Source organism: Antechinus flavipes, chromosome 3 (genome assembly GCF_016432865.1).
Source record: "Antechinus flavipes isolate AdamAnt ecotype Samford, QLD, Australia chromosome 3, AdamAnt_v2, whole genome shotgun sequence".
NCBI lineage: Eukaryota > Metazoa > Chordata > Mammalia > Dasyuromorphia > Dasyuridae > Antechinus > Antechinus flavipes.
Window position 1 is genome coordinate 453,436,441 of NC_067400.1, and position 12,600 is coordinate 453,449,040.

Here is a 12,600-nt window from a genome sequence, read left to right on the forward strand (position 1 = left end):
CTTATTACCGCTTTGGCTGCATCCCATACATTTTGGTATGATGTCTCATTATTATCGTTTTCTTGGGTGAAGTTATTAATTATGTCTATGATTTGCTGTTTCACCCAATCATTCTTTAGTATGAGATTATTTAGTTTCCAATTATTTTTTGGTCTACTTCCCCCTGGTTTTTTGTTGAATGTAATTTTCATTGCGTCGTGGTCTGAAAAGGATGCATTTACTATTTCTGCCTTACTGCATTTGAGTTTGAGGTTTTTATGTCCTAATATATGGTCAATTTTTGTATAGGTTCCATGAACTGCTGAAAAGAAAGTGTATTCCTTTCTGTCTCCATTACATTTTCTCCAGAGATCTATCATATCTAACTTTTCTAGTATTCTATTTACCTCTTTGACTTCTTTCTTATTTATTTTGTGGTTTGATTTATCTAATTCTGAGAGTGCAAGGTTAAGATCTCCCACTATTATAGTTTTACTGTCTATTTCTTCTTGCAGCTCTCTTAATTTCTCTTTTAAGAATTTAGATGCTACCCCACTTGGTGCATATATGTTTAATATAGATAGTGCTTCATTATCCATGCTATCCTTTAGCAAGATATAGTGTCCTTCCTTATCTCTTTTAATTAGATCAATTTTTGCTTTAGCTTGATCTGAGAGCAGGATGGCTACCCCTGCTTTTTTGACTTCACCTGAAGCATAGTAGATTTTGCTCCAACCTTTTACCTTTAACCTGCATGTATCTCCCCGCTTCAGGTGTGTTTCCTGTAAACAACATATTGTAGGATTCTGGCTTTTAATCCATTCTGCTAACCGCTTCCTCTTTATGGGGGAGTTTACCCCGTTCACATTTATGGTTAGAATGACCAATTCTGTATTACTTGCCATCTTGTTAACCCCGGTTTATGCTTTTCTCCCTTCTTTCCCCTTTCCCCCCCCTTCCCAGTATTAAGCTTGTGAGCACCACTTGCTTCTCACAGCCCTCCCTTTTTAGTATCCCTCCCTCCGCCTTAGAGTTCCTCCCCCTATCTTACCCCTTTCCCTCCCAGTTCCCGTATTCCCTTCCGCTTAGCTTATTCCTTCCCTTTTCACTTTTCCCTTCTCACTTTTCAATGAGGTGGGAGAAGTTTCACCATAGATTGAATATGTCTTAAGATTTTTCATTTAAAGCCAATTCTGAAGGCAGTAAGATACCCACTATATTCATCCCCCTCCATTCTTTCTCTCAGATATAATAGGTTTCCTATGCCTCTTCATGAGATGTACTACCCCCACTTTACCCTTTTTCTGGTACAATGTCCTTTCCATATCAATTTCTAGAACAAGGTATACATGTATTCTTTATATATCTATATAGTCAAAATATAGTTCCCAAGATTAATCTTTACCTTTTTAGATTTCTCTTGAGTTCTATATTTGTAGATCAAACTTTTTGTTAAGTTCTGGCTTTTTCATCAGAAATAGATGAAATTCGCTTACTTCGTTGAATGTCCATCTTCTTCCCTGGAAAAAGATGCTCATTCTCGCTGGGTAAGTTATTTTTGGTTGCATACCAAGTTCCTTAGCCTTTCGGAATATCATATTCCAGGCCCTTCGATCTTTTAATGTGGATGCTGCCAGATCCTGAGTGATCCTTATTGTGGCTCCTTGATACTTGAATTGGGTTTTTCTAGCCGCTTGCAATATTTTTTCCTTCGTCTGAAGGTTCTGGCATTTGGCTACTATGTTCCTTGGTGTTTTGATTTTATGATCCCTTTCAGTGGGTGATCGATGAATCCTTTCAATGTTTATTTTTTCCTCTGTTTCTATGACTTCTGGGCAGTTCTCTTTGATAATTTCCTGGAAAATAGTGTCCAGGCTCTTTTTTTAATCATGTTTTTCTGGAAGTCCAATGATTCTCAGATTGTCTCTCCTGGATCTGTTTTCCAGGTCTGTTGTCTTCCCCAGAAGGTATTTCACATTATTTTCCATGGTTTGATTTTTTTGGATTTGCTTGACTGATTCTTCTTGTCTCCTCGAGTCATTCAATTCCATTTGTTCGACCCTGATTTTCAGTGAAGTATTTTCTTCGCTCACTTTTTTAAGATCTTTTTCTAATTGTCCAATTGAGTTCTTTTGTTCTGTGGATTTTTTTTCCATTTCGCCAATTTTGTTTTTTAGAGAGCTGTTTTCTGTTTCCAGTTCACCTATCCTATTTTTCAAGGATTTTACTTCTTTATCCACTCTCTCTTTAACTTTCTCCAGGCTCTTTTGCCAAGCCTCCCTCTCCTTTTCCCAAGCTTCCCTCTCCTTTTCCCAAGCCTCACTCTGCTTTCCCCATTTTTCTTCTAGCTCCCTTGTGAGAGCCTTTTTAATCACTTCTATGAGGTTCATCTGTGCTGAGGAACAGATGATCTCCTCCTTTGGGGATTCACCTGGAGACAGTCTGTTTTTAGTCTCCTCAGGATTTAGAGTCTGCTCTCTATCTGTATAGAAGCTGTCAAGGGTTAAAGTCCTCTTCACTTTCTTGCTCATTCTGTCTAATAATCAAAGAAAAAACTGGAGTCTTTCTTTGGGGGAGGGGCTGGGTGTGTTATCGAGCTTCCTCTCCAGACTGCAGGGGGCAGCAGTGAGGCACTAGCAGGACTGTGTGCGCCTGAGCCCAGAGCGTGCTGAGTCACTGTGGGGGGGGGGGGGTAAAGGGGGGCGGCCAGGTCCTGAGAGACTCCAGCTGTTTGGGGTTGTATTCTTCAGCCCCGGTGTTTTTAGCTTCTCTGCTGGGCTGCTGACTTGCTGCCGGAGCAAAGTATCCAAACCTGTAGCAAAGCTCTCCCCGCAGAGATGGCTGCGATCACTCCCCACCCCCTCTCCAGTCTGCTCCCGTGATCTCACTGCCACTGCCCTCCAGTAAAGACAGACCTTTCTTGGCGGATCTCAAGGATGGCTTCTCTTGGTAACTATTTGTGGGGTTTTTTTTCAGTCAAGCATTAATTCAGAGGCTTGTAATGAAGTGGATAGTGAGAGAAAGCGCGGAGCTTATGCAGCTGTGAGCCTCCTCTCCGCCATCTTAACTGGAAGTCCTTGCTATTGTCTTCTGTGCCAAAAATAATAAGGAGCTTTTGGACTGGAGGATTAGAACAAAAATGACAGATAGGAAACTGATACTCAATATAAACAAGGAGCTACTTCTAAAAAAAAACACCTGATGAGTTCAAGTCACTCAGCCCAGATGAGCATATTATATCTCCTAAATACTGAAGAAATTGGAAGATGTATAATTGCTGAGTCACTGAAAGCAATATTTCAAAGATAAAAAGTTTGGAAGAAGTATCTCAGAAGAGGGGCATATGTTCCAATTTTCAAAAACAGGAAGAGAATGGAGTCTGTAAACTACACAGCCAACTGAGGTTGACTGATTTCTGACAAGATCTTGGAATATATTATTAAAGAAATGGTTAGTGGTATCTAGAAAACAAAGGAGCAGTCCCCAAAGACCCAGTAATATTTCATATCAAGAGCTCTTTTTCCTTATTTCCTCTTTGGAAAGAGCTATTAAACTAGTAGACCCCAAAAGTGGCAATAAGCTCTAGCTAATCTAGATTTAAATATGGCATTTTATAAGATATCTCATGCTATTCTTATGGAAAAGATGGAGAAATATAAGCTATATATAGTACAGCTTTATAGAGATAGAACCTGACACAAAGAGCAGTCATCTAAGTTTGAAAGGAGGTCTTTAGGGGAGTATCCTAAGTCTCTGTGACTGTACTTATGCCATTTAACATTTTTATCATTGACTTGGAAAAAAGCATAGAAAACATTCTTGTTACATTTACAGATAACACAAAGCTGGAAGAGATAACCAATGTGGTCAATGACAGAGTCAGGTCGAAAAAGAGTTTGATAAGCCAGAATATCAGGCTGAATAAAGATGGAATGTAAAAATTTTAGGATAAAAGTAAGGTCTGATGTTTGGCTTCAAGAAATCTCCTTCACAAGCATAAATAGGAGAGAAATTTAGTTAGCCAGAAGTTTATCTAAAAAAAGGAGAATAAAGGATTGCAAGTTTAATATAAATCAACAATATAAAAGGTTATATTGGAACACAGAGTTTGACAGGTAAGCTTTCAATTTAAGAAGGACATTGATAATCTAGAAAGCATATAGAGATAATGAAGGACTTGAAGTCCATGCTATACAAAGATTAGTTGAAGGAAAATATGATGTTTAATCTAAAGATGATGTAAGGATGGGAGGAAGGTGGGATGAATTTTTACTGTTCAGTAATGTCCAATTTTTCATGATCCTTTAAGCTATACTGCCCATGGAATTTTCTGGGCAAAGATACTGAAGTGGTTTACCATTGAATTAAGGTAATCACAGGTTAAGTGCTTTAGATAGTTACAACTATTATGGATCTGAGGCTATATTTGAAGTCAGATTTTCCTGACTCTGGGTCCAGCCTCCCCCTTCATTGAGCTATCCACAGCTGCTCATGGAATGGTAGCTGGTCTTCAAATATCCGAAGTACCATCTTATGGAAAATATGGCTCAAGAAAATTTATTGTGCATTGCAGAATTACTGGATTATTGGGAGGAAGTTTCAAAGAGGCAAATTTAGGTCTGGGTGCCAGAATAAATTTCTTCCCACTTAGAAGTCTTATGCAAAGAATGAATCATAATTTGTTTTGGTATCTTAACAATCACTTTTGGTGAATAGGTTGGACGAGATGATTAAGGTCACTTTGAACTTTGAACTCTGAAATTCTGAGATTCTGTGAGATTTTGGAAAAGCTGCTTCATTTCAGTAAGGCCTTTCTCATTCCTTCATCTATTAAAATGAAAGTTGAATTGTCTGAAGCCTCTTTATCCAAGGATCCTATATTCCAAGTGGGTGGCAGCCTACCTATCACTGCTGATTCTGCCAGAGAGTAAGAGTTGCTTGATGTAGTAATGTTGCACTTTTACTCAGTCTTTTGGAAGAGGAAGAAGGGCCAACCTTTTACAGTTAAGGAATTTGTTGCGCACATCCTCCCCATCCCACTCTCCCCAAAAAATCTGTCCGTGAGAGGCTCCTTTTAGAATTCACAAAATAACCCACAAAATTCACAAAAGATAACAAAGAGAGCTATTTAATAGGACTCATGATAAAAGGCCTTTAGGAGGAAGTTCAGTGGAAAGGGTGATGAGTCTGGAGAAAAAAACCTAAGTTCAAATATTGTTTTAGAAACTTACAGCTGTGTAATCTTGGAGAAGGTCCAGTGATTGGTTAAGTGACTGGACAAGTCACTTAAAAACTTTTTGCCAAAACTTCCTTCAACTATAAAATAAGGATATAATAGTCCCTCTACCTCCCCAGGGTTGTTGTAAGGATTAAATGTGATGATTTTTTGGTATTAAAGCTTTTTAAATTTCAAAACATATGCACCAGCAATTTTTCAACATTTAACTCTTGCAAAACCTTGCACTGCCAATTTTCCCCCTCTTCTCCCCACTCTTTTCCTTAGATGGCAAGCAATCCAATATATGTTAAACATGGTAAAATGCATATTGAATCCAATATATACATACATGCTTATTATTTTGCTGCAAAAGAAAAATCAAATAAAAAAGAAAAAATGAGAAAAATAAAATGCAAGCAAATAACAAAATAAGAGTAAAAATGCTATATTGTAATCCACATTCAGTTCCCACAGTCCTCCCTCTGGTGTAGATGGCTCTCCTCATCACAAGATCATTAGAACTGGCCTGGAAACCTCATTGTTGAAAAGAGCTATGTTCATCAGAATTGATCATCATATAATCTTGTTGCCATGTATAATGATCTCCTGGTTCTGCTTATCGCACTTAGATCAATTCTTGTAAATCTCTCTAGGCCTTTCTGAAATCATCCTCCTGATCATTTCTTATTAAATTCATATACCATAATTTATTCAGCCATTCTCCAACTGATGGGCATTCACTCAGTTTTCAGTTTCTTGCCACTATAATAAAAAAGGGCTGCCACAAACATTTTTGCACATGTGAATGAAAAGTGCTTAACAGGACAATGCCTAGAATATAAGTAGGTGCTTAATAAACTTTTTTCCTTTATCAGTAAATATACTATAAAGGAAGTCTTAGTTCAGTGGTATACATATAAATACAAAACTATACATAAAAAAATGTAATGATAATTCTAAAGATAAAAAGCTCACAATTATTTCTGTAAAGAAAAATATAAATAATCAACCCCCTCCTAAGTTCAGTTGGCTATTCCAGGACAGGAGGCTATCAACATAGATTTCCCAACTCCTAAAGAAAGAAATGAAAAGAATGAGATCAAATCAAGTCAATAAGGATTTATTAAGCTTGTTCTATGTGCCAGGCACTGTACTAAGCAGGGGAAAGGCAAAAACAGACCTTGCCCTCAAGAAGCTTACAATCCAATGTGAAAAACATCATGCAACAACTATGTACAAAACAAGGAGTAAATTTGGAAATAATCTCAGAGGGAAGGCACTAAAGGTAGGGAAGGACGACATTATGGAGCCAATTTTTTTTTTAAGCCAAAGAGATTTTATTAAAGCTTAAAACTAAACTTTCAGGATACTCTCTGATGATAGAGACAATAAGGAGCCACTGGAGTTTATTGTGTAAGGGAGTGAGAGAGTCAGATCTGGATTTTAGGAAGATGAATCGGATGGCCTGTACTGGAGTGGAAGAAGGGAGACCAACATATTGCAATAGTTCAGTGTGAGGGGCACATATCAGAGTGGTAAATAGCATCAGAGATACTGATACTGAGTATCAGGTAATAGTACCTGAGAAATATGAAGGTAAGAATTGACAGGACTTGGTAACTAACTAGATATGATAGAGTGAGGAGTCAGGTGACATCTAAGTTGTAAGACGGGGTGCCCTCAAAAGTAATTGAAAAACGTCTGTTTTGTCTGCTTGCATTTTTGTTTTCCTTCCCAGGTTATTTTTACTTTCTTTCTAAATCCTATTTTTCTTGTGCAGCAAGATAACTGTATAAATATGTATACATATATTGTATTTAATATATACTTTAACACATTTAACATGTATTGGACTACCTGCCACCTGGGGGGGAAGGGGAAGGAGAGGAAAAGTTGGAACAGAAGGTTTAATGCTGAAAAATTACCCATGCATATGTCTTATAAGTAAAAAGCTATAATTTAAAAAAGAAAAAAAAGTAATTGGAAAGCTTTGAAGGAGAGTGAGTGGGGGTGGGGGTGGGAGATGATGAGCTCAGTTCTGAACATGTTGAGTTTGAGATATCTATACAATATCCAATTCAAGCAGCTGGGGATGGGAGACTGGAGTGAATGGAAAGATTAGGACTAAAGTTGATTTGAAAATCCTCAGCTTGTTCAATGGTTTAGTCATGTCTGACTCTTCATGACACTATTTGGGGATTTCTTGGCAAAGATTTCTTGGAGTGATTTGTCATTTCCTTCTCCAGCTTCATTTTACAGATAAGCAAACTGAGGCAAAGTTAAATGACTTGTCCAGGGACAAAGCTAGTAAGCGTCTGAGACTGGCATTTGGACTCAGGCCTCCCTAACTCCAGGCTTGCCACTCTATCTACTACATGACTTAGTGTTGACCCTCCCCAGTAAGTAGAGCTGTTCAAAAATGAGCTGCCTGGAGAGGCATTTGAAGGTCTTCAAACAGAAGGCTGGATTATCATTTAAGTTATTAAGTGAGGGAGGGGTGTCAATAGTTAACCTTGTTGATCAATGAGGTACCTTCCTACTCTTAATTTGTGATTCTTTGATACTATCCAATTTGTGTGTGTACATTTTGATGATACTTTCCATGACTCTGAAGCCATTAAAGCCAGGGAAGCTATATGGTCGTCACTATTAAAGCTATGACAGGACTTCTATTTAAGTATTTTTTGTACTGCCCTACTTCCAAATGGAAATGAAATGTTCTAAGTAAATTGTGTGAGGGACAAGGGCACCGCTTTCAAATGCATGTCAATACCTTTTCAGATTCCTCTGTCTAAATGCTTTCCGAGATAAAGCATCTCCTTACCAAGCTTATTAATGCTCACCTCTTGTATCTAGAGAAAGTTCTGCAGAATAGCATGCTTCTAATGAGGCTATGGACATCTGGCCAACATTTTTGAGGCTACCTGACACATACATGTATTTTCATATGCATGTAAGAAATAATCATCTTTTTCTGCTGCACCAAAATTTGTACCAAATAAGAATCATTGCCTTCTTTTAAAAACAAGGTGACCAGTCTGTAATTTTGCTAAAGGAAAAAAACAAATTAAAATTATATTTTTAGCTTTTCTGGGCGATTTAAAAATTTGTTAAATTCATTATTGTATTATTAAAAATATTAAACACTTTACTAAGTGTAAGGCACTGTTTATTGGGTGCTAAAAATTACAAATATTTTACATTTCAAATTATGGGGTAAAAGAATATAACTTGAAGACAGATAAGTATAATATAAATTGGAGAAAGGATGGTAGGGACAAAGGAGAGATCTAAGACAATCTGAAGAAAGAGAGATAGCTTTCAGCTAAGGGGAAGATTTTCTGCAGTGGTTGCACCTGAGGTGAGCCTTGATGGAAGGGAAGAGTTGTAAAAGGCAGGGATGTGGAAGAAGTGCATTCCAGGAATGTGGAGACCTGCACAAATATACAGGGCATGAGAGATGTTATATCAAAATTTGGGGAAAGTTTGTATTTTTTCTAAAGGCAATAGGGAGCCCCTCAAAGTTTTTGAAAAAGTGAGTGACATATGAAGAATTTATAAAAACACAAGAACATTAAGACAACACATTTAAATGAACAACTATCTTATTATTTTTCAATACTGACAGAAGTATGAATTTGTTCTTTAAGTACTGGATTGATGTCCATAAACATTGGCTAAGCTTATTTATGCTTGTTGCCACTCTTGTTGTAATTTTCATTAACAAAATTCTGAAGAAGTTTTCTTTCTGGAAATAAGGGGAGAAAAATTTTGTTTAATTAGTGCTAAAGAATAGAATAGAATAGAAGCAATTTATATCATTGTTTTTTATACCATTGTTTTAACAAAGTTGAATATGCAAAGGCATATAACACTAACACAAGTAATCATACAAGTAGAGAACAGAGCTTATGAACCCTACTTAAATAAGAGATATAATTGTTTATTGATTGGCTAGACTAAACTTAATATTTAGAAGATCAGATTAGACTATATGGATAACTATATATGGATTTTCTCACTTATACTTTGTAGAGGAAAAAATATTTTGCCCAAAATGCTAGCTTAATAAATTCTTTTCCTCCTCTTGAAAAATAAGAAACAGGTAAAGAAAAATATACAAATCATTTTTTCATTATAAAAAATTATTTTTATATTTCAATTAATTTGACTAACCTAGAAAAAAACTGCAGATTTGCTCACAATTCATTAAAAGTAGATGCTATCAACAATTAACAACATCACAGAAAGGAGCTCTTTCTAAAAATAATAGCAATATCTAGTATTTATATATTGCACTTTAAGATTCCAGTATACTGTACATATGTTACCTTATTTGATCTTTAACATAACCTTGTGGATCTCTAAGATTGGATAAGATTACAGGAAAAGATAACGATAAATGTTGGAGGGATGTGGGAAAATTGGGACACTAATACATTGTTCATGGAGTTGTGAACTGATCCAACCATTCTGGAGAGCAGTTTGGAACTAAGTCAAAAGGACTATTAAACTGTGCATAACCTTTGATCCAGCAGTCTCTTTACTACATTTGTATCCCAAAGAGATCATTAAAAAGGGAGAAGGAACCCACATGTACAAAATTGTTTGTAACAGCCCTTTTTGTACTAGCAAGGAACTGAAAACTGAGCGAGTGTCCATCAAATGGGGAATGACTGAATAAGTCATGGAATATTATTATTCTATAAGAAATGATCAAAATGATCAAGCAGGGTGATTTCAGAAAGGCCTGAAGTGACTTACATGAACAAATACTAATGAAATAAGTAGAACCAAGAGAACAAGATTGTGAGTCAACTGTGATGAACGTGGCTCTTTTCAACAATGAAGTGATTCAGACCAATTCCAATAGATTTGTGAGGGAAAAAGCCATCTGCATCCAGAGAAAGGACTATGGAGACTGAATATAGATTACAACACAATATTTTCACCTTTTTTGTTGTTCATTTGCCTTTTTTCTTTTTTCCTTTTTGATCTGATTTTTCTTGTGCAGCATGATAAACATGGAAATGTGTATATAAGAATTGCATATATTTAACATACTGAATCACTTGCTGTCTAGGAAAGAGGGTGGGAGAAAGGAAGGGATAAAAATTTGGAACACAAGGTTTTGCAAGGATGAATGTTGAAAACTATCTTTGCATATATTTTAAAAATAAAAAGCTATTATTTTTTAAAGTGACTGTGAAATAGGAGCTATTAACTATATTATAATGATGATGATGATGATGATGATGATGATGATGATGATGATGATTTTATAGGAAACTAAGGTTGAGTGTAATTAGGTAGTCAAGAAATCAGGATTCACATAAAAGCAGCAAGAGAAATCTGGTCTTCCTAATTCCAAATCTAGCATTCACACCCACTGTGCTTATTTAACCTGCCTTATAAGGTTAACTATGAATAGTAAAATTCAGTTATTTAGCATGTTTTATCAAATTTATTGGTAGATTTTTAAAAAGTTCTCTAGCCTTTCTTACAATTTGTTCCTGCTCCAAATACCACTCCCTCTCTCCTTCCTTTTTCTGAAATCTTTTATGACTAGAAACCTCTGTTATAAAAAGTACTTGACTACCTGAGACATCAGAGATGTGAACCAATTAGAAGTATCTGAATGAGAGTCTTCCATCCTCTCTACAAAACCCCTTTAAAATAGTATTTTCCCCCTATTACATGTAAAAACAATTTTTAACATTAGTTTTTAAAACTTAAAAAATTCCAGATTCTCTCCCTTCAAACCTCCCCACCCACTACCACCACTACCACCCCTCCTTTATTGAGAAGGCAAACAATTCTGTATAAGTGTGTAGTTATGCAAGGCACTTCCATAAAATCATATTGTAAAAGAAATCATAGACAAAAAAATTAAATAAAGTAAAAAAAATACTTCTGTATTCATATACCATCAGTTCTTTCTCTGGGTATGGATAGTTTTTTTTTCACATAAGTCCCTCAAAGTTGCCTTAGATCATTGTAATGCAGAGAATAACTAAGGCATTCACAGCTGATTGTTTTGCAATTTTTGCTCTTATTAGTACACAATACATTTCACTTTGCATCAGCTCATGGAAGTCTTTCCAGGTTTTTCTGAGAGTATCCTGCTAATCATTTCTTTTAATACAACAGTATTACATCTAATTATACAGCACAATTTGTTCAGCTATTCCCCAGTTGATGGGCATCCCCTCAAATTTCCAATTCTTTAACACCTGAAAACCCTTTTATTAGGGGATTTGCTCCCCAAAGTGACTGCTCTCTACTGTCAAATTATATGAATTGATCCTACCAAGAGAGAGCAGCTTGTGGATTTAATATGTGTGTACTGGAGGAAAGAGGGTAATGATATTAGAGGGAAATCAGTCTTGGAAGTACTAGTTCAAGTTTCCAGGGTAAGAGGTTAGCATTCTCCTTTGCTGGAGGAGACAGGCTCCCAGTCCCTTTCCCTTCTCACTGATTAAGAGATGAAGACAGACAACTGAAACTCTCAGACCACATCAATGGACAGCAACTGAACCTCTTTCACCTCATGATATAATAGCCTTTCTTTGATGCTCCTGCCTTTCCTCCTATGTTCCCATCCTTGGATGTTCACTTAAGTCTCAAAGCCTTCTCTTGGAGGAGGTTAAAACACTGATAATAGAAGTCTATTTCTCTGACCCTTTTGCCGATGTCTCTATATCTCCCTATTTTCTGCTCCCCACCCCTCACATGCCCCACCCCCCAAATGGACTTGAGATACAGTTTTTATACTTTTAAGGAAATAGCTTTCTAGCTCTAAAATAAAGTTGAAGGAAATGAACAAGATAAAGAGTCTAAAGCAAATCAGCTGGGTCCAATGTAGCTAATAGGTCTACAATCTGCTTATGAAGCTGTCAAATCCTGGCAGAAGGGAGAGCCATCAACTATCTGAATGCCCACACAAACTGGATCCAGACTCTTCTTGACTTTGAGTAAGACAACACATATGCTTCTTAGCAACCTTAGTCTAAGCTTGGAGAGGAGGAAGGAGACAAAGTGGAGTGAGGAGGGAGAACAAAGAGACTTTTTTTAGCTCTTCCTCCATTAGTCTGAATCTCTTGCCCTTATCCCACTCTTTTGTGATGATTCAAAGTCATTCTGCTATGTTCTTTTCATTTCTCCTTCCTCCCTTTATCTTATCCCCCCTACTTCTTGTCATCTTTCCTCCCCCCTTCACTTTCAGCTGCATCTCAACCTTCAGGGAGTACATATAGCCGCCCATTTTTGTTCCAATGAAAGGAATTCCTGAGATACAACTCCAAAGAAGAGACTTAGAGGTATGTGAATAAAAGGATAAAGCTAGAGGAATAAAAGCTGATTTTTTTCCTATTTGAGGAATGGGAGTGGTTTTAGGAAAGATT

At 36.6% G+C, this 12,600-nt stretch overlaps 1 protein-coding gene across 1 annotated transcript in view; it reads right to left on the reverse strand.

Annotated features, from left to right (window-relative positions):
- Window positions 1-8,784: 8,784 nt before the first annotated feature.
- Window positions 8,785-12,600, reverse strand: part of TEX26 (testis expressed 26) — a 46,624-nt gene continuing 42,808 nt past the window's right edge. The window contains exon 7 of the mRNA XM_051986506.1: window positions 8,785-8,945. Within this exon, the coding sequence (XP_051842466.1) occupies window positions 8,881-8,945 (65 nt within the window). The 3' untranslated portion in view covers window positions 8,785-8,880. The remainder of the gene's footprint in view (window positions 8,946-12,600) is intronic.